This window comes from Dermacentor variabilis, chromosome 5 (assembly GCF_050947875.1).
Source record: "Dermacentor variabilis isolate Ectoservices chromosome 5, ASM5094787v1, whole genome shotgun sequence".
NCBI lineage: Eukaryota > Metazoa > Arthropoda > Arachnida > Ixodida > Ixodidae > Dermacentor > Dermacentor variabilis.
Window position 1 is genome coordinate 76,377,276 of NC_134572.1, and position 23,698 is coordinate 76,400,973.

At 47.2% G+C, this 23,698-nt stretch overlaps 1 protein-coding gene across 1 annotated transcript in view; it reads right to left on the minus strand.

Moving 5' to 3' along the window:
* Positions 1 to 958: 958 nt before the first annotated feature.
* Positions 959 to 23,698, minus strand: part of LOC142582832 (neural cell adhesion molecule 1-like) — a 472,648-nt gene continuing 449,908 nt past the window's right edge. The window contains exons 2-9 of the mRNA XM_075692893.1: positions 17,631 to 17,790; positions 16,476 to 16,615; positions 12,943 to 13,077; positions 12,106 to 12,249; positions 11,019 to 11,203; positions 8,301 to 8,397; positions 6,657 to 6,827; positions 959 to 5,881 (exon numbers count right to left, since the gene is read on the minus strand). Of these exons, the coding sequence (XP_075549008.1) occupies positions 5,658 to 5,881; positions 6,657 to 6,827; positions 8,301 to 8,397; positions 11,019 to 11,203; positions 12,106 to 12,249; positions 12,943 to 13,077; positions 16,476 to 16,615; positions 17,631 to 17,790 (1,256 nt within the window). The 3' untranslated portion in view covers positions 959 to 5,657. The remainder of the gene's footprint in view (positions 5,882 to 6,656; positions 6,828 to 8,300; positions 8,398 to 11,018; positions 11,204 to 12,105; positions 12,250 to 12,942; positions 13,078 to 16,475; positions 16,616 to 17,630; positions 17,791 to 23,698) is intronic.

Here is a 23,698-nt window from a genome sequence, read left to right on the forward strand (position 1 = left end):
GTCGTAGGAACTGTGATTGACTATAATGCCAGGCTGCAAGACGGAGCCGACGAAGCGACCAGCCAAATCAGTGTCCTTGGCGCAATTCTGCGAGTCATGTGAACAGTTTCTTCGGATGTTTTGCAATCTCACGCTGTACACGGACTGGTGACCTTCTTGGCCAAAGTACTGCAGGTGTTCGGTGTAAAAAAACAATACAGATGATTTTGTAACTATTGCCGATAATACATCGCTGCGTTGCCATCTGCGAAAATATTTATACATCTGCTGATAAATTTTATAGGAAGAAATTTTTTGAGATAGATTTAACCGGTGCAATGACGCTTTTCTTCCATATTTGTTCTTTTAACGAAGATTGATAATTTAACGTTTTAATCATTGTTTTTAACGCCAACGTTGTGATCAGTGGCGCAGCCAGGGGGTAATACACCGGGCCCCTGCCCTCCCCCTCCCCCCTCCACCACCACTACCATATATAAAAAATGTCAGCCCCCTCTCCCACTCCTCGCCCTCTCGGTCCCCGTTCAAGTACTTTGGTCGACTTGGCAACAATTTTTAAATGACAGCAGCAGTGAAGATATGGAAGCTTCTTTCGGGTTGTCGATTTCCCGATCTGACATATGTTTTAAACACGTCACACAGTGATGAGTGCTCTGAGCGTGTACACATATAGGCTTTGCACATATAGTGCAAATTTGCGAGTTTTATATAGTCACGATATTATTCTGCCGCCATCGTGACTTTCAAAGTTGGCACCGTTATGTGTCGAAATATTCTTTTGTAAACACATATCTACGTCCTGCGAGATATCGACGGAGGGTCGCCAAACAGTGTGCTTGACAAAAAAAAAAAAACTTCGCTTTAAGTGTCTGGCTACGAAAACCGTGCAAACACGAAAAATGAAGCAATCCTCCCGTAACAGTTGTGGTGGTCAACATGAAAATACATGGGGCTGTAGTCTTTGAGAGACATGTTTATTTACATAACACATAGATGTATACATCATTCCGAAAGTAACAGCTATGCACCGCGAAAAATTGTGGCCAGGATTTCTACAAGACTTCGTTGAAGAAGCTCGAACGAAGGCACAATACTGCGAGGCAAAGTAAAAATAAAGGTCACGAAACACAAAATTTCACAAGAAAAAGGCGCAAATACTTAAGTCTGAAACAAACTGCTCATGTCGGGAATGTATACAGACAGTCAAATTGGCACCTGAAGAGATATACATGCATGTGTAAAACAGAAGCGATACATCTACAGGCAATAGATGGCTAAAGAAGGAGTTAAAAGCTATAAAACAATGTCTCTAAAAACAGGGGGAATACGTTAAAGGTAGCTACAACGCAAGAACAGCTGGCAAAAGGGACGCTTAAGGATGGTCACCAAGTTGTAATATATAATATATATATATAATATACCTTTTAAATCGCCATGTATAGCATACAAACCTTTTCAGCACTATACAAGTATGAGAAACACACATAAAACAGTTTTTCACGGCTTCATGCTTTTACAGCGAGAACAACTAACAATATATTTTCCTTTTTTTTTTCTTCAATATCTGCACCAGAGACATCAGTTCTCGGCTTTCGCCGGCCCCGTATGTTTTTCCCCTATATAGCCCCATTCACATTCAAACATCGCTGCTTGGACAAGCAGCGTGAGAAAGCACGCGGCCGCCTTTCACACACACCTGTCACGGAGAAACAAATAAGAAAACAACGCATCCGCAGAGCACACAGCGGCGTCACCCCCGGCGCCTAAGCTGGGAAGCAGCTCAGCGCGTCGGATCCCACAAACAAATAGGCATCCAACCCTCAACAACCTCGAAACACACGGCACCCGGCGATCATCACATATACATCCAGCATTTTCACATTATACACGCAAAAGCGCACACGCCCGCACCTCTAGTGAGAGACAGAAAATAACAAGCTCGGCCCAGACAACGAAAAAAGAAAATAGTTGGCATTCATTGTATGTCGTTTTGATTTACCTTAGGAACGACGCCTAAGCAATCGACACTTAATAGGTATATAGCTATTTCCTAACCAGCTGTATTCAGTTGCCGAATTACCTTATATTCGGTGTTACAATTTTAGAAGTGTTTCTAACGTTTACCAACCCTCTAAAACACACCTGAGTCAAACACCAGTAAACGACGCGGCGCAACTCCCATAGAACTGACACTAACGCCTTCAACACGCTGCGGTGACTGAGATGCAGTCACCTATGAGATGCAGTTTGACACATAACTCAGCTCATGCGTTGTATCAGTTAAAAGCTACACTTGTCTACCGCGAAAGCGACTCCAACTTCTGCGTCGGCTCCCTAAGGCAGACATGAAACAAACACTGAAGTACATTTTCGAGTCAAGCTACAGCGTTTACCGACCAGTTCGATCACTATAAAAAAAGAAGGTTGTGGTCACTGATCAAATAAAACGTTCATTAACGTCTTCAGACCCATACGGGTTCTATGTTCACAATGTAGCATGCACTAGGTCACCGTCGGTTCAAATACGCAGCCCGTGACGGAACCACCGGAAGTAAACCCGGGGCATCGCTCCCAACCACTCTGTCACGTGCTACGTACTTCAACTGACGACGACACAATATCTGCTGCATTGTGGATATAAAACACGCACGGGTGCAATATCCACAATGCACCTGACTTCTTTAAAACTTGTTTCTAACTGCTACCTGAATAAACAAGTGCTTGCGAAACTATTGAGCACAAGTTCAATCAATATATGCGCAGAAACGAAGTTGTTTTGTCTTTTGCGCATTTCTGGTACCTGTGTTCCATGTGTTTCTGCCTACTGCCTCTGCCAACTGGCTCTCTGGAGGCCACAGTGATGGCGTTCAAAGCCTACATCCACGAAAGCAAGCCACCTGACGAAAAGAAGCGCCGCATTCGTTATAGAAGGCTGGGTCAACGGTTTCCCGGCCGCCAGTATTTGGAGGCATCTAAGCCTGCTGTCTCGCAGGTAGATCCTGCACCACACGCAGTTCGGCGATCCGACTCCCTAGCGAAAGGATGGCACCACATAATCGCACTTCACGGGCACCCTCATCAACTCTTCGGGGCCCCCCTGCGTGACAGATACCCGAAAGCAGTGCTTGAGCAGAAGTTCATCAGAGGTGAATAGTTACTAGCATTCCGCACCGTTCGTTGCTTTGGTTATATACTCTCTCAGGCTGACCAGGAATTAAGGGAAATGCGAAAAGTAATAGAGACGGTGCTCCTTTCAGCGCACGTGCATCGTGGCATTGCGTGCGTCGCGGTCATGCAGTGAGGCCGGTTTTCAAGCAATGATGGGCGCTTACGCCAGTGGCGAATATGCCGCACTGAGAAATGCGGCAGTGAAATTAAGCCACCATTGTTTCAGTGCGAGTTGAGACTCAAGAAAGCATTCTTCAAGTGCACATAGTTCCGCAAGTGTTATGGTCAATTCTACAGGGTTTTGAGAACGGATTGCCCGTAGTGAGCACTGCAGCGCAGAAACCCCTAGACCAAACTACAGATAACTTAGCCGCACCTGTAATCGGGGCTCTGATGTGCCTGGTTTTGCAATAACCATCAGTGCTTCCACCTGGAGGCACGACAGTGTCATACATGCGTGATTTCAATACGTCAATGATATCTTTACTGTGGTCTAGAGTCAGCACAAGTGACAAATTACAGAGCGCCGCTAGCACTCCATGGGCCACGTTGCGCCACGGAAAGATTATGGCTACCTGTTTCCAAAATTTTTATGCACTCATGGCTCCCAAACCAGCATAAAAGGATGGAAGCTTTTTTTTTATTTTTTCCTACTTAGAAAACCCACCTGAGAACTGTGTTGTCTACCTCAAGTGAAATAAAACATTTGCAGGTAGCAGGCAGCAAATAACAGCTCGTTCCTGGTTCTGTGGGATAGATTGTTGAAACGAAATAAAGAACGCTAGATACAACAGCACATTTCTTGGGATGCCAGTGAGAAGTGGAGATTCTGTTCAACCCTCCCACATCTGCGAAGAAGTCACGAACGACACCCAACACCTAAATTCCACACAGTGACGCGCTGCAGGTGATTTCACAGCTCCTTGCAAGGTGCTGCTGGTCACCACTGGGAACTGTACTTGTGTGAAAAACCACGTACACAACAGAGAGATCTGTGTTATGGAAGAACATCTACAAGGTTACAAGCCATAAAGAACAACGAACTTTTAAGACGAGTTACACTCTTCTCGACGACAACCAATGAGATTATTTGTTTTTCTTTTATGGCGTATACACAGTCATACACGCTTGTCTTGGTGAAGAACGCAAAAAGTCTGTTGCAGTCAACAGCACTTCTTTTGCACAAGAAAACACACACGCACACGTACGTACACACATGTTAAATTCGTTCAAGCTGATGACTGTAACAGAGAATGAAGGTGCGCTGCCCAGTGCGCTCCGCAGCACTTGAAAAGTGGTGTCGAGTGCGGCATGAATCCCGGGAAAAGCAAAAAGAATACTAAATGCAGTATTTTCTTGGTCGTTCACTTTACGTTGCTGGAAAGTCAGCCTTTAGTGTTGGTACTCAAATGTACATAAAGGTCGTGACGACGTGCGAAACAGAATGTTAAGTGCTACTCTGAACAAAGCCTTGGTGCATCGCTTGGTAATGTAAAAAATGTCTCTCTCGTGATGATTGAAACAACAATAATAATAATAATAAACGTCTTTCATACAAGTGTCTAATAATACTCTTGGTGAAATGTCCTATACATGCAGCTGTCAATCTCTCATGCAGAAGAACTAATAAGATCCTAAAACTAACAAATAAAAGCAAACTTGACTTGAAATTTCAAGAAATGTGTCACAGGCATTCATAGTTTTCTTCGTTAGCTGACCTTTTGCCTCTTTCTCCGCGGGCGACTGAAATGTAGCACTGCATGCCTGCCTATGAAAGTGTGCGACCCTAAAATCCTTCAGTGAGCACATACAGAAGCTTGATTCTCCGCAACCTATTAGCTGAGGATCATATCTTAAGTAGTCGCACCTATGGCACTTTCCTTAAGACCTTAAGAAGCACTCAGAACTGCTCTAAAAGTGCTCTGGTAATCTTCACGTGGGGCTCAGTAAAGCTGCCGATACCGGCGCAGGCCTCCGTCGGATCACTTTCGGAGCAGTTCTGAGTGCCCTAGTTAGTTTAACTCGAAAGCGCCATTAGTGTTGCCGATTACTTCACGGTGTGAGAGATCACCGCACGCTGTGCCACTTAGCAAGTACCAAAGAATGCATCGCACGCAATCTGCCATGCTACGCCAGCTGATACCGCAGGTCAGCACTCCAGTGTTATCATGTTCAAATGAGAAGCTTGTAGTCGTCACTCTAATCACCATCGTTCTCCATAATTTTGGATCGCTTGTGGTTGAAGCGATTTAAGACAGCTTCGGATGCCTTATTAAAGCGCCTAGCTTCTTCAGCCAAAGTATTCTGATGCTCAATGAGGGCTTAAATTGAAGGTCGCCATCACTTGCTGTTGCCCACTACATCAGTCATCCGCGTGGATAAGGTCCTTTAGAGGCAGCAAAAATAAGTTCCGGTAATGGGGAGGAAATGTGACTCCCTTTTCTATGTTAACCCCTTCCCATTTCATTCTTTTTCCTCGGAGTGGCCCATTAAAGCCTGAGCAAGAGCAAACAGTTCAACGAAGCGAGGACGGGCGCGATTTGAGCGACGCCAGCGGCGTTGCTGTTGGGCTGCGTGTAGTGCTGCGGGTCCTTGGTCCGGTGGTAGATCTCGTCCGAGAAATCACCGTAGCCTGCGGCGTTGCGCGCCGACACGCGTATGGCGTAGCTGGTGTCGTGGCTCAGGTTTCGCAGCACATACTGCATACCATTTCCTGCGCATGCAAAAGGAAGCAAAGAACGTGTCATAATGGTCGATGGCCCTTTTAGATCACAAATAAATAAATAAATAAATAAATAAATAAATAAATAAATAAATAAATAAATAAATAAATAAATCACAGCGGCGATTTAGCAGTAAATGCAAGATAAATGCATTCGCATTACGTCGTACATTTTTGAGGTGCCGGGTCAATGACTCAAACCAAGTTCGCCAGATTGCAAAGTGTTGTTGCCTATAAATACAGATGGGTGTATTCAGGTTACATTGTGATGCGATGTTGCGGCGACTATACCCACTTACGATTCATTTGTACTGATCTGTGCTCCGTATATGTGATGTGAGCTGGCGCAATGGACGACTTGGCGCAACAAGCCTCGAGCGGCAAACGATTTTTTTTTCAACCGAGAAGTTGGCCCCGCGAATTGTAGGTGGTGCTGCCATACCTCCACAAGCCGCCACTGCAGGACGTATGGGATTCTATGGAACCTTTGTTACCATGTGTACATACATATACCTTGTAGCTTCCATTAGTTTTACGTTTGTCACTCTAGCGCTTTTAAGTTGAACGTCTTGTCTAACTTCACAGCTCTGGGTGCAGCAACAACAAACAGTGTTCTTTAATTCGTTCATGAAACAAGCTTTTGCACGAGCTATCCTGTAGCAACAAGTAAGTTACACGCCAGCTGACCAAATTAAATTCTCACGAGTCACGTCTACACACTGACGGAAAAGAATGCATGAGTATAAATGAAAGAAACAGCGCGCACCGGTATCGTACTCCTGGTGCTCGGCGCTGTCCCAACTGGAGTCCTTGTCGGTTTTGTACTCGATGCGAAAGCCCACCACTTGGAGGGGCTCGTCACGTGGGTGCTCGATTCTGAGGACCAGCGTGTTCGGCTTGGAGTCCACCACGGCCACCCGAGGAGGCTTGGGCGCCTCTGCGAGAGTGACAAAAAAAGGAATAGTGACGTCATGGATGTTGGTTTATTGAAGCGGTTGTTGCACTCGTTCTGGCCGGCTTCCTCAGTCCAGGAAGTCGTGGGGCACGGGGATGATAAACAAATAAATAAACAGAAAACACAATGAGGATAAAGTGGCCACCACATGCGCGAGGTATCCGAGCGGCGGCGCCCAAGCGACGCGGCGGGCGGACCTTGTCGCGTCGCGGTGTGAGGCAACCACACGCAGACGACATCGCGAAAATTATCGGCAGACTCCCAATTTTTTACCCGATTAAGTACGACCGTAAGGAAACTGATAACTTGTCAAGAGGCCAAAATTACAGTAGATCTAGATTTAACATGCCGTCATCGCACTGTGAAAGAAGCGTTTCAAGTTGCCAGGGTTAAAGACATCGAAACACTTTCGCGGCTCTCGGTGGCGTTTCAGGCCCGGCAACATCAAAACAAACAGCTGACCTCAATGATACGGACAAAGCATCGCCAGTTTTTCTCCTCTCCGTAAGATGGGACTAAGCGAAGGCTTATTTTACCAAATAATTTTTTTTTTCTGTCACGACTGCGAATTTAGATCGAAGCGGGCTGCCTGGCCGCTGCCATGTTACTCAGTTACGGTAACCAGCGGAAGCCGCCGTCTTCCGGCGACAAGCGACACTTTCTAGCTGGCCTAAAAAAAAAGAACGAGAAAAAAAAAAGCAGAAGCAGGAACAAGAAGAGACGACTATGGATCGCCCTCCGATGGACAACCATGTCGCTTTTTGCCACCGCTCAAAAACTGCGTGCACGTGCGTGCCTTTGCGCCATACGCAGCTGTTTTACGCGCCCGACTTGCCATTGTGCCCGACTAGCTGAAACAATTAGGCAACAAAGAGCCGTTCTTACCGCGTAAAAAACGAGCAAAACTTTCGACGGCGGTGTGGCCGGAGTTGGCGTCAGTGTATTGGTTGGAGCGACACTGATGCAGCAGTCACTTTGAGGTAACGCCACCTCGGAGCGGGCATTAAGAAACGAAACGCCGCCACTGCAGAGATCGGTATTATGCCAGGCACTGCTGCAACATGAAGCTGGGGTCAAGATGCGGCTAGCCAGTGAGCTATCCCACCACTTATTGCGCGATACTTGTCGCGATGTTGAGAGTTCTTTTTCTTTCTTTCTTTTTTAAGCCGTAGGGTAGCTGCCGGGCAAAAGAAAAAGTTTTCGGTTGCTTTTATGATCCAACACTAACAATGCGATCTAAATGGACCGCGTTCTGCACTTAGAAAATTTATATAACGGCCCTCTTTCTCTAATGATGAGAATAGTTACGTAACCTCTCTTTTTCTTTAATGCCCCCCTTCACAAAAAAAGAAAGGAAAGAAAAGAAACAAAGAAAGCAACCGTCTTAAACAGATTTGGCAGCCTTGCTTCCATGCGCGGGAAGAGATGGATGAAGAGAAAGTAATTGTGACAAACCTCCTTCCTTGAGGTTGACGACGTGCTCCAGTACGTTCAGGTCGTTGCGAGCTCGGCACATGTACTCCCCGAAGTCAGCCACATCAGTCACCTTGATCTGTATCAGACAAACACGAGGTTATAGTAATGACGCGATCCGTATTTGCAAGAAGCGAGGGTACGTTTGTTTGTAAGGGTGAGCGAGTAATCGAGACTTCAGAATAACGAATCGAATAGTATACTATTCCATTCGGTGTTCGAATTGTATAATCACTATTCGTAGATCCATATATTCTTCAAATACTTTTCTAATACCTCAGAATGTCACCTGCGTCCAATTACACATAGAATTGGGGCAGAAGTACGGTAAATCACCCCCCCCCCTCCTTCCCCAGGGTAGAGTATGGACATAAAGCATGAGAACATGCGTAGTGGAGCAGGCTACGCCACTTATGTAGCCATATTTTGCAGGCTATACAGCGGTCATTCGCACTCTCTGAAGAGTCCTACTCATGCAAAGAACTTATTTGTTTGATCCTAATGCTCGATTTGTCATTTTAGTAAACGACGCTTCATAACGCACTAAGTAGTGATAGAAATTTGCTAACTTCAAGAATACTATGATGTGAACATCGTTGCACATTAACTGCGACAACGGCTCTTCATTATGCTTAATCCATTCGAAAACTATTCGATATTCGATTCGCTTCTGGCACCATTCGATTCGATTCGATCTCAAAAGTCACTATTTGCACACGCCTAGTTCTTTTGTCTCGAGCTGTAGTTTCCTCATGCGAAGAAAATAAGTAGACTCGTCGAGCAATACCTGCGTGTCTCTGCGTAAACCACAGGAAGTGCCTAGACTCCCCTTTCTGAGCAAAAGACATGCAACGAAAACTTCAGAAAAAGACGTGAGGCGATTACGCAGCCGGGGGTATGGCCTCCGCGGCTGCGACTGCCTCTTGTGCGCGTAAATTGGGGTGCTCTGTCCGTGATTACCACGGGACAGCGTGTTATTATAGTGATAGCAATTATATGGACACTCCAGGCGTATTTTTGGCATCGCCATCGCCATGATGTTCTGCATAGTCTAAGGACGATAACACCGTCGCCTCGCAACGTGTTCTTTGCGTACGAGTGAAAGCGCGCGAGGGTGAGCCAGTGCTCGTGGCTCAATCTAGTGCGCGCAAGGGAGGAAAGCGAGAAGGATGCGCGCCATCTTCGTCGCGCGCATGGCATTAGGAGAAGGGGAGGAAGGCTGCGGGGGGGGGGGGGAGGCGTTGTTCTTATGCAGCAACAGCGATGCGCGGCCACGTGCGGTGGCGCGAGCTTTATCTTTATCATGTTTATCAGAGTCTAGGTGGGCCGACGGCTCGTAGCTTTGCATGTGCTGTGTTATCGCCGCTCAGTTTACTTTGAAGCGATAGACAGCACTAAGGTCACTTCGCTCGCTGCTGCTACCGCGCTTCCTCACGTCAGTGTTTTGACAGCGAGTGTACGCGGTCATCGAGTACGCATGTACGTATCATCGAGCATGTATGTATGTATGCATGTTTGCCTGTGCGCGCTGACGCCATGCTTGTTAATTTATTTAGTAAGCGAATGTTTATAAGTTTATACGGCCGATAAAACAATTATCCTTACTTCGTATGGCTGTCTGCCAATTTGCTGTCGCAATCGATGCTTCGCCTTTCGGGCGAAACTGCAACATTTTGATTCAGCTGTATACGACAATCTTTTCGGGCGCTGTCGTGTGCAATCAAGCATTTCAAGCTCGAAGTTTGAGCAATAGTGATGCAGCGAGTCTGCAACCTGTCTCTCCTGAGAAGTAACGTTACGCTATCGTGCGAAGCACACTCCAGAGTTCAGCATAGCTTGCTCAACGCTTCAAGGAACCCTCAATTTTCAGCAACAACACGGCCGCCTTTAAAATCTGCGCCACCATCGGCACGATAGCCACAAATGCAGCGCGCGTGGCTATGTCTTTTGCGCAGGGACTGACTGACTGACTGAATAAACTTTATTGAAACCAGCAAGAGATGGTGGCTGGGCCTAGGCCTCCCACGTGGGGACGTCGAGGTGTTACCTCTTCGCCGCCTCGCAGGCCTGCTGGGTCGCCCAGAGTTGGTCGTCAAGGTTGGGGCTACGCAGGGCAGCGTGCCATCTCGACGAGAGGGTCGTGGGGTTACTGCCGGGGTATTGGTGTGTACAGTCCCAAAGCATGTGTGGAAGTGTGGCTGGCTGGGTCTCGCAGATATGGCACGTGGGATTGGGGTAAATGTCTGGGTAGATCTTGGTATAAAGTTGTAACGAGGGGTAAGTATTGGTTTGTAGCAGGCGGAAAGTTGTAGCCTGCGCTCGGGATAGTTTGTTGTGTGGGCCGGGGAAGGTTCTACGCTCTAAGTAGAAGGACTTCACAAGATCATTGTAGCGTGTCAGGCGATCCCTACCGGTGGGGGCAGCCTCCCCTTCTCCCACGCGGTTAACTAGGCCTCGCGCTAGGGAGTGGGTAACCTCGTTGAGGTTGGGGAGGTGCGGGTGGACGGGCGAAAATTTTTTGCAGAGGATATAGGTGAAACCAGATTGATACTGCTGTTCAGTATCAGTATCGATTCGTGTTCCACGCCACTTCGCTCTACAACCCTCCATAAACGTCGCCTATATTGGTGACGCCAAGAAAATAATTGACACGGTAACGGTATCGTGAAACTGAGTCCGTATGAGGTGAAGGGAACTCGCCTTGAGCGTGCTGGCGCCCGTGTTGCCGACTATCTGTCGGCGCTCGTCGGGCTCCAGGAGCTGATCGTCGCGGAACCAGTTGACGCTGGGCTCGGGCACGCCTCCAGCTTCACAGTGCAGCACGGCCATGGCTCCGACGCTGGAGTAGGCCGCGTCCTGGATGGGCTGCTTCCACTCGGCAGGGTCTGCACCACGCGTCACACACGCACACGTGCTGAGAGCGTTAAGCGGCATACGCTTGTGGCAGCGCTCGTCCTGCGTTCCTCCCTTGCCTGTGTTTATTTTGCGCCGTTTTTCACCCATGGATGCGTAACAACTAGCTCGCATTCATACCATCTTAAGATAAGCGCACCGTATCGCTAAAAGACAGAAAATATTTTTAATGCGTTAGCATTAGGAACGTTAGAAGCACGTGCGTGAAGTGTGGGAAGGCGGTCTCGAGGTACAGGTAGAAAGGGGACGGGATAGCGTAGAAGAGCATTATATATATATATATATATATATATATATATATATATATATATATATATATATATATATATATATATATATATATATATATATATCCTGTATCTCAGAGAGATGCGACGTAATGTTCGTGTTTCTTGTGATCTTCGTGTTTAATTGACGCCGGCTCTTACTAAGTTTCCCAGTACGCGATAAGCCCGTACATAAAAGGGTGCTATTTGCGTCGATAGTTTCTTTGTTCCAGCATTGAGAAAAAAATAAGGATTGAGGAAGTTTACACGAGGACACGAGGACTTGTCTTCCTGCAAGTATGAGTGAGGCAGCTTCTGACTTGCATGTTTGCAGAAATCGTCGTTTGAAGAGAGTTTTTTCATATTTTTGCAGACACCACATCAAGCACTTCCGCCTCAGCAACAGGGCTAAATGCTGAGGGCTGTAACACTACAAAGTTGCTCATTCTTTTGCATTGTAGAGACTTGACAATCATTTACGAGGGCCCATTTCAGAAAGTATGGATACCGACGCCTACCTTAATTGAAAAGCGATTTAGAAATAATATTTTACTGAATGCGAACCGCTACCTGAGAAGTGCAGGATATCATGGTCGACGCAAACTTACAGTTGACTTGCAGCGTCACCACCAAGGACTTGACTGAGGAGAGGTGCGAGGTGGCCAAGAAAGCGCTGCATGTGTAGTTACCGGCGTCGTGCCGAGAAAGGTTGCGGATGAGCAGAGACTGGCCTTCCATCTTGTACTTTTTGTCTGAAATGGAAAGCGGGCGAGACGGAGCGAAGCGAGGGTCAGGTCCTGTCATTTGTATCCTAAATGTATGCTATTTGTATATTAGATGGCTAGACTCGAACATAAATGAAGTTTCGCAGCGCACAAGGCAACACGACGACGCGATGAAACTACCGCTAGAAGAAATAAGGCAGTGTATTCATCACCAAACTGTTACGAAATTGTTTCTGGGATAAGACGAGAACAATATTACGAATAAAAAATGTCCAACGATTTTACCTAAATAAACCTTCTGAATAATACAAAAAGGTTTCCCCATATTTCTTTCTGCCAAGTTCTTGTAGCCAGTTCCTTCATTACAAGACTGTGACATCCATGCTGCTGATCTTGTACATACGCCACATTCATTTCCCTAATATATATTCATTCGATAAACAGGTAACGCCCTGAAGAAGAAATTCCTTGTAGGCCATAAAAAGAGGCTTGTAGATCTAATTGCATGAATATATATATAATAAGGAGAGGAACATAAACCGCCAGATCAAACGTATCAGTGTCCAAACTCAACTTCATGGCCTGGCGATCACCGTTCATTTGACGCATTCAAACCAGGGCAAACGCAGTCCGGCCAAGTTGAACTCGACTTCGGAGAATCCGGTGCTAAGTGCTAGCGTTCGTGCAGCATAATCTCGGGATAGCTTCAGAAGTACGCACTGTTAATGATGGACTTGGAGTCCCTGGTCCAGGAGACGACGGGCTTCTGGTCAGCTTGGGCGGTGCACTGGAGCGTGAAGTCTTCGCCTTCGGTGCCTTGCTGAAGCTGAGGCGTGCCTTCGAAGGTGATCGCTCCTGCAAGTTCACAGAAGACGAGAGAGGGAGGGAGAGGGGGAGGAACGACCGGTAAGGGACATTGCAGTTTGTCTACAAGGAAAAAAGAAAGATTCCGCTGGAACCTATCGACAATTATTGACAAAAACTTCTTCGAGATACGCTAGAATTATGTAGAGTGGCATTAACGATAACAGTTAATGAATAAGCCACCTAAAAGACGATGCAAGGACAAGCGTGTCATACATTCAGCAGGAAAGCGGTGCGATGTACGCAGTGACTCTCTGCCGCGTGACCTACGCTACTGTCGATTACACCGTCTTCGGAATGGATCCAATTTTGATTGCATCATCTCCGAGGTCGGCCCAGTATACACTATTACAATGGGTGCAGGATCGGTTTGCATTTATTGGCGAGAAATCGACCGAACAGACTCGCGAAACCCTGGTGACTGAAGGAAGGAAAGCTTCGCTTTGGGTGCGCTGAGAGGCGCTAAGTACCTTTATTTCTTTGCGCAATTACGCGGAGAACAAAAGCGATCTCCCGAACATTTTTAGGGGTATAAGAGATGCTTATAAAGGGTGTTTCACGTAACTTATGCCAAGGATTTAAGAATTGTGGTTAGCCGCAGCCGAATGAAACTAATGGCATATGGTTTGCCGCCATGTGGCGCTCCTTAGAGTATTGTTCACATTGATGTTGCGTTTCGTTGTGTTGTAGATGGTGTTCAGAAACGGCCTAACTAATTTTTATGGCAACGTACATACTGCGTGGCGATTTTTTCCGGCGTTTAAAGAAAACCCCCGAATGATCATATAAAATCACGTGTCTGCGCTCGTGCGCTATCGTATTGCAGCGCTCTTAACCGTGCGTCAAGCCTATCGTTTATCAAGGGCGATGGCGCTTCCTCTCCGTGGGCCACTGCCAATCATGCTTACGCACCGTGAAGCCGATGCCTAGAGCTGCAGCCGCTCATTTCACCACGGTCCGCGCGCTGTTAGATACGGTACCTTTCCCTGAGCCTCCTTCCAGTTCACCAGACCACATCGAATCACGTCACAGTTAATTAAGGAGCGCAGAAGCACGTCTACCCTGTTCCCGCGGCGCGGCACGTGCAAACGAGTTGGCGTCCCCCACCTCATGCGCCGCAGGTGGAGCTTGTCACTGTTTGACTCTTCCCGAAAGTGTAGCGGGAGCGTGACACGGTTCCAGGTAACGCAGGGCCCAAGCAATGCTGCTTTGCAGCACTGAAACATCGCCCCCTTCCGCCTATTGTGACGGCGCTTGCAAGTCAGGATGGCAATACCGCAGAGAGAAGTAAGCCCTCGGACAATTGGGGACCCTGTGCCCTCGGACCTGTGCGCCGGGTGTGACACAATCGCACGGGAACCTACCATTGGCCTAAAATGGCATCACCTGAGCGGGCTTGCCAATTGGCCGAACGTGACGTGACTTCGAGACACCGAAGGGCTTAAAAGACACAGACCGGGAGCAGCAAGGGAGCATTCCTTCATTCATCTCTTTCAAGCTTCTTGCCACGGGCCGCAGCGTCCGAGTTGCTGCCGGCCCGTAATGACTTTAAGACTGTTGATTTCTTTGTACTCTCACTGTAAATAATGTAAATAAACCTCCAGTTTTTCATCCCAAAGTCCTCCTCAACCTCGGCCAACTCCCGCACCCAACGGCAAGATCCAATATCTGGGGGATAGCAATTGGGATTGTCCTCCAGATCCAACAGCGCACGGTTCTTTAGCACGAACCGCGATTGAGAGCGCTGCAATACGATAGCGTATGAACGCAGTCACGTGGTTTTATTTCATATTTCGCGGGCTTTCTTTAAACGCCGAAATAGAAATCAACACGCAGCATGTACGTTGCCACACAAAATTGGATCAATCGATTCTGGACCTTCTCTACAACACAACGAAACGCACTTGGCTCTAAAGTGAATATTAAAAAATTTGCATAATTCACCTTAGTCAATTGACTGATTAAGGGGAATATGAAAAAAAGTACTCTAAGAAGCGTCACATAACGGTTGTGGCGTTCCTTAGAGTAGAGAGAGAGAGAGCAAATGATAAATGAAAGGTAGGGAGGTTAACCAGGACTGAGCCCGGTTGGCTACCCTACACTGGGGAAAGGGAAACGGGGACGGAAAGATTAAAAAAAGAAGAGAAAGTCCACCGGGGATATCATTCAGTCACTCAGTCCGGATCACAGACGCTGACTCAATCCTGTATCTTTCAAATATCGCAGCAGCGCTTTTGTGGCCTTTTGTAGCTGCGATATGCGAGGCCATGGTCCCAAGATCTTGTTCAAGGTGAACAGTTTTCTATCTAACTGGTTGAGAGCTGTGCAGAGGTCTTGTCTTTCATTTTCAAATGATGGGCAGTAGCACAGTAGATGGTCTATAGTTTCTTCGACACCGCAAGCATTGCACTCGGCGCTATCAGCCATTCCAATTAAAAACGTATATGCATTCGTGAATGCGACGCTCAAGCGTAAGCGGCACAGCATTGTTTCTTCATTACGCGGAAGCCCTGGTAACAGCCGCAGTTGCATAGATGGATCGAGGGAATGCAATCGATGTTGAGTGAAATCAGGTGTGTGCCACTTCTCCAATGTCATACGGTGCGCTAGCTTGCCTAAGTGTTGGGCTGCGTCAGTACGCGATAAAGGTATAGAAACAAGGGTTGCTCCATCGTGTGCTTTCTTAGCAGCTTCGTCAGCGAGGTCGTTGCCGGAGATACCGCAATGGCCAGGCAGCCAGTGAAACACGACGTCGTGCCCTTTCGCAATCATGTGATAGTGCATTACTCGTATCTCTGATACGAGTTGTTCACAGGACCTGCGACGAAGAGATGACAGAAGACATTGTAAGGCGGCCTTTGAATCACAGAATATTGCCCACCGATTAGCCGGTTGGTTGTTAACATATTCGACGGCACCTCGGAGGGCAACAAGCTCCGAACAGGTCGATGTTGTCAAGTGAGAAATCTTGTATCGGATGCTTAGTGATCGTGATGGTATAACCACTGCCCCGGTGGAGCTGGTCTGGGTGGAAGAGCCATCCGTATATATGTGGACTCGGTCAAAGTAGAAAGTGTGCAAACAATCCAGAGCTGCTTGCTTCAAGGCCAAGGTAGGCAGGTCGTATGTTGTAGCGCTCCTCCCCTACGTGCCGTTTGTTTCACTCAGTGCGGCTAAGCACTTTTTTTTTTCACATCCTTGGTACAAGTTACTTGAAGTACCCTGCATATAAGCCGATTCGGTATACGAGTCCGACATCCGATAACTTAGCGTTCGCGTTCATACATCAACCAACCATACATCCATTGAGTGAACGACTGGATCGATGCAAAAGAAGCTAACGCTTAAATAGAGTGTAGGGTAAGCGTGATATGTTGAGATCAGCTTACGGTAGACGATGAGGTTGAAGGAGATTTCGTCGGCCTGCGCCGGCGCAGAGCAAGTGTAAGTGCCCTTGTCGGATTCCCAGGCTTCTTCCACGACGAGCTTCAGGCCAGACTGGCCAGGTAGAGGCGGTTCAATGTGGATCCTGAAAAATAAAAAGAGATATGTTACAAACAGACCGTGCACGTTGCATTCGGTTGCCGCACGAATACACTAAAGCACTGTCGTGGCTGCATGGAGCAAGTGCACCAGCTTCTGCATTTTGTCTGACGGAAAGTTTAATGAAACGCTTTTACATACAGCAGTGCGGGGTAGCTGGGTCTTCGCTAATAGTCAAAGATATTTAAAGCAGAAAAGCAGAGTGAAGAAAAGGTAATGCTACACAAGGAAGCAAAGTTTTGATGGAGCTTCATTACAGGTCCTCCTCACGTGGCTTTCGCACGCGGAAAATTTTTACCCAGTACTTTCAAAATTAAACATCCTGCTGCACACAAGACTCATCGAAACAGCCAGTCCGCGATTGACTTGTGCACAGCCATCGCTACACTTAACACGAGCATGCCTTAAGAGCCTTTTTCTTTCTCCTGAAGGTAGCAGGAAGTGCTAAATATTTCCGTTTGTCGTGCTCCGAAAGCGCTATGTTAATGCGTCTTCCTTGCACAGCCTTCCGTTTTTGCTCGATAACAGCTTGTGTTCAAGAAAGTTAGGCCTCTTAAGACGTGCACTCGTTGTTCGAGTTAAGTATGACGACGGCTGTACACAGCTCTCTTTATTTTGACAATGCTGATTTCAGAATGTGGCTTGGTTTTCCTGTTTCGCTTAGAACTGGGTTTAAGGCCTTCAGTGAGCGAGAAAGAAATGATACCGGCCAGCGAAAGAAAGAAACGAAGGGTTAACTATAACGACAAGATCACATTTGTTACCTTGCACTGGGGACGTGGTAGGGAGAGCTATACAAATACGAGTGAAATAGCGACGGAGAGCAGGCACACGCCAACAGCCGCTTACAGCTCAGGATAACAGTTAGCACTAGTCAGTGCTAAAGTAGCTTGAGCAGGTTTGTTGTCCTTCAGGATTGTAACAACGCATCCATAGGCAACTGCTCCAATAGATACCGGTCAGTGAAGGGGGAAAAAAAAGGGGTGTTATTGTGTGCATACCGTCCGCTGAGTTCGGTGATGCGGCGGCCGTCCGGGCCCGTCCATGTCAGAGACTGCTGGTCGGTGCCGGAGCCGCCCAGGCACGTCACGAAGAAGTTCTCCCGCGTGAACGTGCTCACTTCGGTCTTGGCTGGCTGAAGGAACAGCTCGCCGCTGCATTCTGCGGGAAGCAAGAAGGATGACGGCGTGAGCGAGCGACACAGCGACCGGTGCCAACGGAAACTTCTGCGCGACGAAAAAGAAAGAAAAATAGAGAACGCCGCATACCGAATTAGGCCGACCCAGAAAAGACCAGACCCGACTGAGCTATAATACTAGACCGCACTACTAGACCAAACTATAGGCTATTCTGAACCTTAACACGCTATAGTAGACCAAATTAGGCTATACTAGATCAGAATAAGATAACATACCAGGCTAGGCTATATTTGACGAGAATGGGCTATGTTAGACAGGATCAAACTAAATTAGTCCAGATTATACTACAGAAGACCAGACCAGATTAGATCATAATATATTAGACCATACCTGAAGATTACAGAAGATGCAGGAAGTTAGATATATATATAGTTTTATTGGACTGATGCATCTCAAATAGCACGCAGAAAGAGTTTCGGAGTAAAATACAGGAACGGAACATGAAACATGTCATGTCAGAAGCGTTCAGTTGAAGTTTTAACATTTACAACAATCATACAATCAGCAAGAGATAATTGAGTAAATTTTCATATTTAAATGCATGGTTAATTAAGAGGTACGCAAGCGCGACAAAAGCCGTGACTACACATTGAACGAATCGATTTGGTGAGAAATTCTGAAGAGTTTAAATCTTGACTACCATGCCAAACGTCGACGTTGCGAGTACCGTTGACATTAACATAAGCCGAACACGAAAAGACACCTGTCCTGAATCTAGCGCGAAGAAAGCTGGATTCGGCAGTTGGATTGGAAGTCACTGACTACGGTCTACGTAAACGTAAAATTGATCATTCTATTGCGTAAGCAGGTATGAGCAAGAAAATGGGTTTGATCCTTCCTGCCTTCATGTTTGCACCAGCTGTGCCTCTGAGGCGAGAACCTCGCAAAGACAAAAGCGACAAACCAACCTGTCAGGGATGTAAAACTTAAAATAACATGTATAGGCTAAGTGGTATCAGCTTGGAATGACTTGCTTATGGTTCGGTCCGCGCTATGCATGATTGTCACAAATTTCCCAAGGAATAGATAGGTTGCTTTGATGTCATCGTGGCTGCCATCTTTGGGTACTAACACGTTGAGAAGCTGTGCAAGCATGAAACATGACAGCATGACGGTAACAATAACGGTTATCAATAACAGCGATAATCCGGGGAAAAACCGGTAAAGCAAGACAGGGCACACACGATAATAAGGTGCACCGACGTCATCAGGGCCGCCATGTCCGGGCACATAGCGCGGAGAGAATCGGCGTGCGAGAATTCACGTGAAAACTATCTATAGTTAAATAAAGTTAAAGGTTGACCGACCACGTCGATCGCGTGCGTGGAGGTTCCGGTGCGGAGAATTTAGATTAGTTCTAGAATTCCGCTACACCGGCGGGCTGCCAGGGTGGAGCAACAGCCGCAGCCACAGAATATTCGAGAGTGTCTGAACAACATTAGTGGAACATAGCATAGCATTAGGCGGACTTCTGTCTGCTTCTGTGAAATGTTTTTAGCTGTGGAGCAAACCGATGCCCGCGCAATGGTCGCGACAGGAGGCCGACGAAAGCCGGACTCGCAGCAAAAACGTCAGTGAAGTCACTGTTCTTTCGTACGTTCGTTCTTCGTCCTTATATATAAAGGCATTCCTGACAACTGTACCTGTGTTCGATGAAGTCTAGATTAAAAAAAAATATTTCAACATGGACTTAGTCAAATCACACACTAGGTTTTAGTGTAACAAAAGAACATAATTGTCACACGTAAGAAAAAGCTACATTACTAACGGTTAGGCTATGACACGTGTAACAATTGCTTCCTTTCGCTCTCTCGCTCTTTACACACACAATATATATATTATAATAGTGATCATTGTCATAATGCATAGTGAAATGAGTCTGCGTGGTGCAGGCTCGAGTGGACTTCAGTCAGATGCTCAGACTTGCGAAACAGGTGGAAAGCTCTAAGATGGCCGTGAGAAGATGCACCGCAGATCAATTTCCCTTCAAGCCTGCATCCTACACTCCCGCTTCAGTACGCAATAAACATAGGAACATTTAATATAATAAACATATGTAATGTTCAATGCCTTAAACAATACAGGTCTACTGTAGCAGGGATGACAAAGGCAACTAGTCTACGGAGCAGCCGCAGAAGCAAAACAAAGGATACCCTCAATCGGTTGCAGTGGGAAGCAGAAAGACGAAGACGGCGTACTTGGGAGAGCGCAGGAAACTATGCGGACGTCGCGGCCGCCGAAGGCAGGAGAGGACGCAATGAGCTGTGGTCGGATGACGCGGAGGAATACAGAGTAGAGCAAAGCCCGAGAACAGCGCGGGCTTTGCTCTACTTGTGTGTGTGTGTGTGTGCACTGCACACACACACACACACACACACACACACACACACACACACACACACACACACACACACACACACACACACACTATATATATATATATATATATATATATATATATATATATATATATATATATATATATATATATATATATATTAGAGGTAGTGCAATGTGACGGCATCAGGGAGCACGTTTCTGAGAACTGCGTCCGTCCGCGATAGTTGCCACAGCGTTCGAGGAAAACGGCCCCTGGGGCAATTCACCATGGTACACATTTTCTCGCTACTGCCTTTGTTCAAGCACAAATCAGCTAGAACAAAACCAGGGGGAAAAATAAAAGGGAAAACAGCATTTCTATGGCGTCCGGTGCTATATACTTGCGCCTCGCTCGTTTTGTCACTGCGTAGCTACATTTTACTGTCTCGAAGCATCTCGTGGCGCCAGTCCTGCACCCCCCCCCCCCTTCGTCGTCGTTTCTTTATTTCTTTTTTTGCGTTGCCATCGCGAAGGCTAGAAACGCGCGTTCTCTCTCTGGAGAACTGTTACTTACGCTGTGACGCGTTACGCTACGCTGAAGTTTAACTGCGCCTGCAACAATCGGAGAAAGAACAAAAAAGCGAACGAATCGAGAAGAGAGGAGTGAGACGACAGCATAAGAAGCAGTCGTTTCGAGAGCGAAAGAAGCCGCCCGCCTTTACAGTCGGACGAACTCGGCAGCGTTTACCCCGCGTAAGGACGAGAAATACACGCTGCTGCAGCACCAGAGCCGAGCCAAGCCAAGCTGCCAAGGAAACAAGCGGTGCCAGGCGACTGAGCGCGCGCGACAGGAGGACGAGAGGCAGGCAGAGCAATTGCCTCGGCGGCTACGGATGACCAAGTCCGCTGCGCGCTTTTAGCAACAATAACTTCCACGAAGGCAACGAATCGAGGACAAAAGCAATAAAAAGTTGGAGTAAGCAGTGTTCATGAACACTTTGTCTAGAAGAAAAAAAAAGAAAGAAAGGTAATTTACGTAAACACCTTTCCATCTTCTACATTTGGCCGTCGGAATACATGCCTTTTCGCGTGTTACAGGAAGGTTCTAGAAGAAAGTGCATGAATTAAATTTCCTAGAGCTTCTCTAGCAAGTGGTCAAGGTCGCTCTCAACACTGGAGTATGGAGCGTGGCGGAGCGTACGAGCTCCCGTTGGAAAAGCACATACTGTGCTTGCATAACATGGGTTAAATTAACATTGACTAAAATTCGGAACTGCCCATAAGGACGCAGAAATGATCAAAGATCACACGTAACGCAAGTATTGGAAAGGTAAATACGGGGTAAAGCTTGGATGGCTGGTGGCCATCAGCGACGCGATCCTGTCTTGCACGACGTATCGCATGCATCTAAGGCGAGGACGAATATTCCGTTCCTTCAACGACGCTGGAGTGATGAAACAGCGTCCACTGAGCAGCACTGTTATGCCAGTGTCGCGGTCCGAGGGATTGCAGCCAAGCACCAGAACCAGAGGACTAGCGTAGCAGGCCATTAGAACGGAGTAGTGCATGCCGCGCCCGCACCGCGAGCACGCACCACCGAACTTTATTTTCCTCATCTCTTGCAGTGCCGACCGATAGAGTCGACACTTATCGTCCGCGAGTAGCCACGTCGGTGGACGTTACTCCAGTAGAAAAAACAACGTGTACATGCATCGAAAAGGAAAGGCTGAAAGTCGGGTGAAGCTCAACGCACTCCATCGTTTGACGAAGCAAATAAGATAGACCCTCATGACGCAAGCAGACAGGTCCAGGAGAACAAAACGTCGTCAACTTCAACAACAAGGAGCTTCAAGAGTAAACAAAAACAGAAACACGATAGAAAACGGGGGTAGAGAACGGCGAATGTAACAAGATCATTACCGACAACGGACATATGGATCCGCCATTTCACGCTTAAGTTATTCCGATCAAACGCATGAAAGCCCCATTTGCATTATTGAGGTCTCCAACGCGCACAAGCGCCTCCAATCACTCCCGTTCCTTTTGGCCTAACCACGCTGCAGTGGCGCATTTCGATGGGGATGAAAAGGGGGAGCCACCAAGGAAAGACGGGGCACGACCACTTCCACCGAAGTGTACGATGTCTCGGAGCGGAATGTTTGCTGCAAGGGCCCGAGGGATGCCGAACAGCCCAGGAAGTATTTACTCCCCGCAGTGATGACTGCGTCCACCTCAGGCCTACACTTGCATCTCGGAGTTCCTTACTCCGCCATACAGTTCCATTATTCCGGCGACATGCTGACTGACTCGATCACTAAAGAGAAGGAATAAACACGAACTCGTTTGACTTGCCACGCTTTCTACGTGTTCATTTGATCCACTCGTTCCATTTGATCCATTTGATCCATTCGCTGAAAATACATTTTATGATCACTCGATCCTTTGGTCCAAATGGTGAAGCGGTTCTAGTTTAATCCAATGACTTATAGAAGAACGGTGGTAAAATGGACAGCGATACACGTTACCCATGTGCACACAAGCGTTGTGCTTGACGTGGCATAGCTTGTCTTGTTAGCTCGCCAGCATGCACCCAAATGCCGGCACAAGGCCGTTACTGCATCCTGTCCCATCCCAACCCCCCACTTTTCAACGGAAGGCTGCTGGCGGGGTCAGGAATCGAACCCGCGACATCATGCTCAGCGGAAGAATGCTACAGCCGCTGTTGCATTTTAGGCTCATATGCCAAACTCTAAGCAGGTAGTGTAATAAGTCAAGCTTTCTTTTCAGGATCGACGAGCCAACTAGTCGGCCCCGCTCCAGAGAATATACGCATCGCCGGTTCCACAAATAGAACCTTGCCGCAGTTTACTTATCGTCGTCAGGCTGCGGATGAGGTGCGATTCTCTCATGTGACTATAAAAATACTATCGCATTAACAAGCGAAGGATGCATCAGCCACCACTGAGGCACCGTAGGGTACCATCTTGAACTCTCGTCAGCAGAAGGTGCAAAACAACAGATCACACGCACTTTCGCGCCTCGAAGTTGGCTTCTCCCTCTGCATGCTTGTCGAGCAATGAAACCTCACCTGTTGAAAGCACTGTTAGGGAAAAAAATACAACAAAGAGCGAGAGAGAGAAAAAAAGACATCAACGCTTGAAAGTGCCCACGGAGAATACGTTAGCTAGTTCTGAAAGCAGTCGAGAAGCGGCGCCACGCTACCGCGCTGGGCACACCTTCACTTGCTTAGCGTCACGGTCCTATAAAGACGAATGATCGCAGCCGACCTACACTTCATCGCCTATTCATTTATTCCATGAAGCAAAGGAATTAATCGAAAAATCTTAAAGGCGATTCAGCCTTTAGTTGACGTCGATGAAAAACGAGGTATTCCTGGGAGAGTAGGGAGTGACAATGGAGAAGTATGAAACTATACAGGGTGTCCCAGCTAACTTTGCCGCGCGACTGGTCGCTCGAAGCGTGTATTCGCGAGCTTCTGTCACGCTTGGAAAGACACTTATGCAGCGCGTACTGAGCATCAGAAAGCTGTA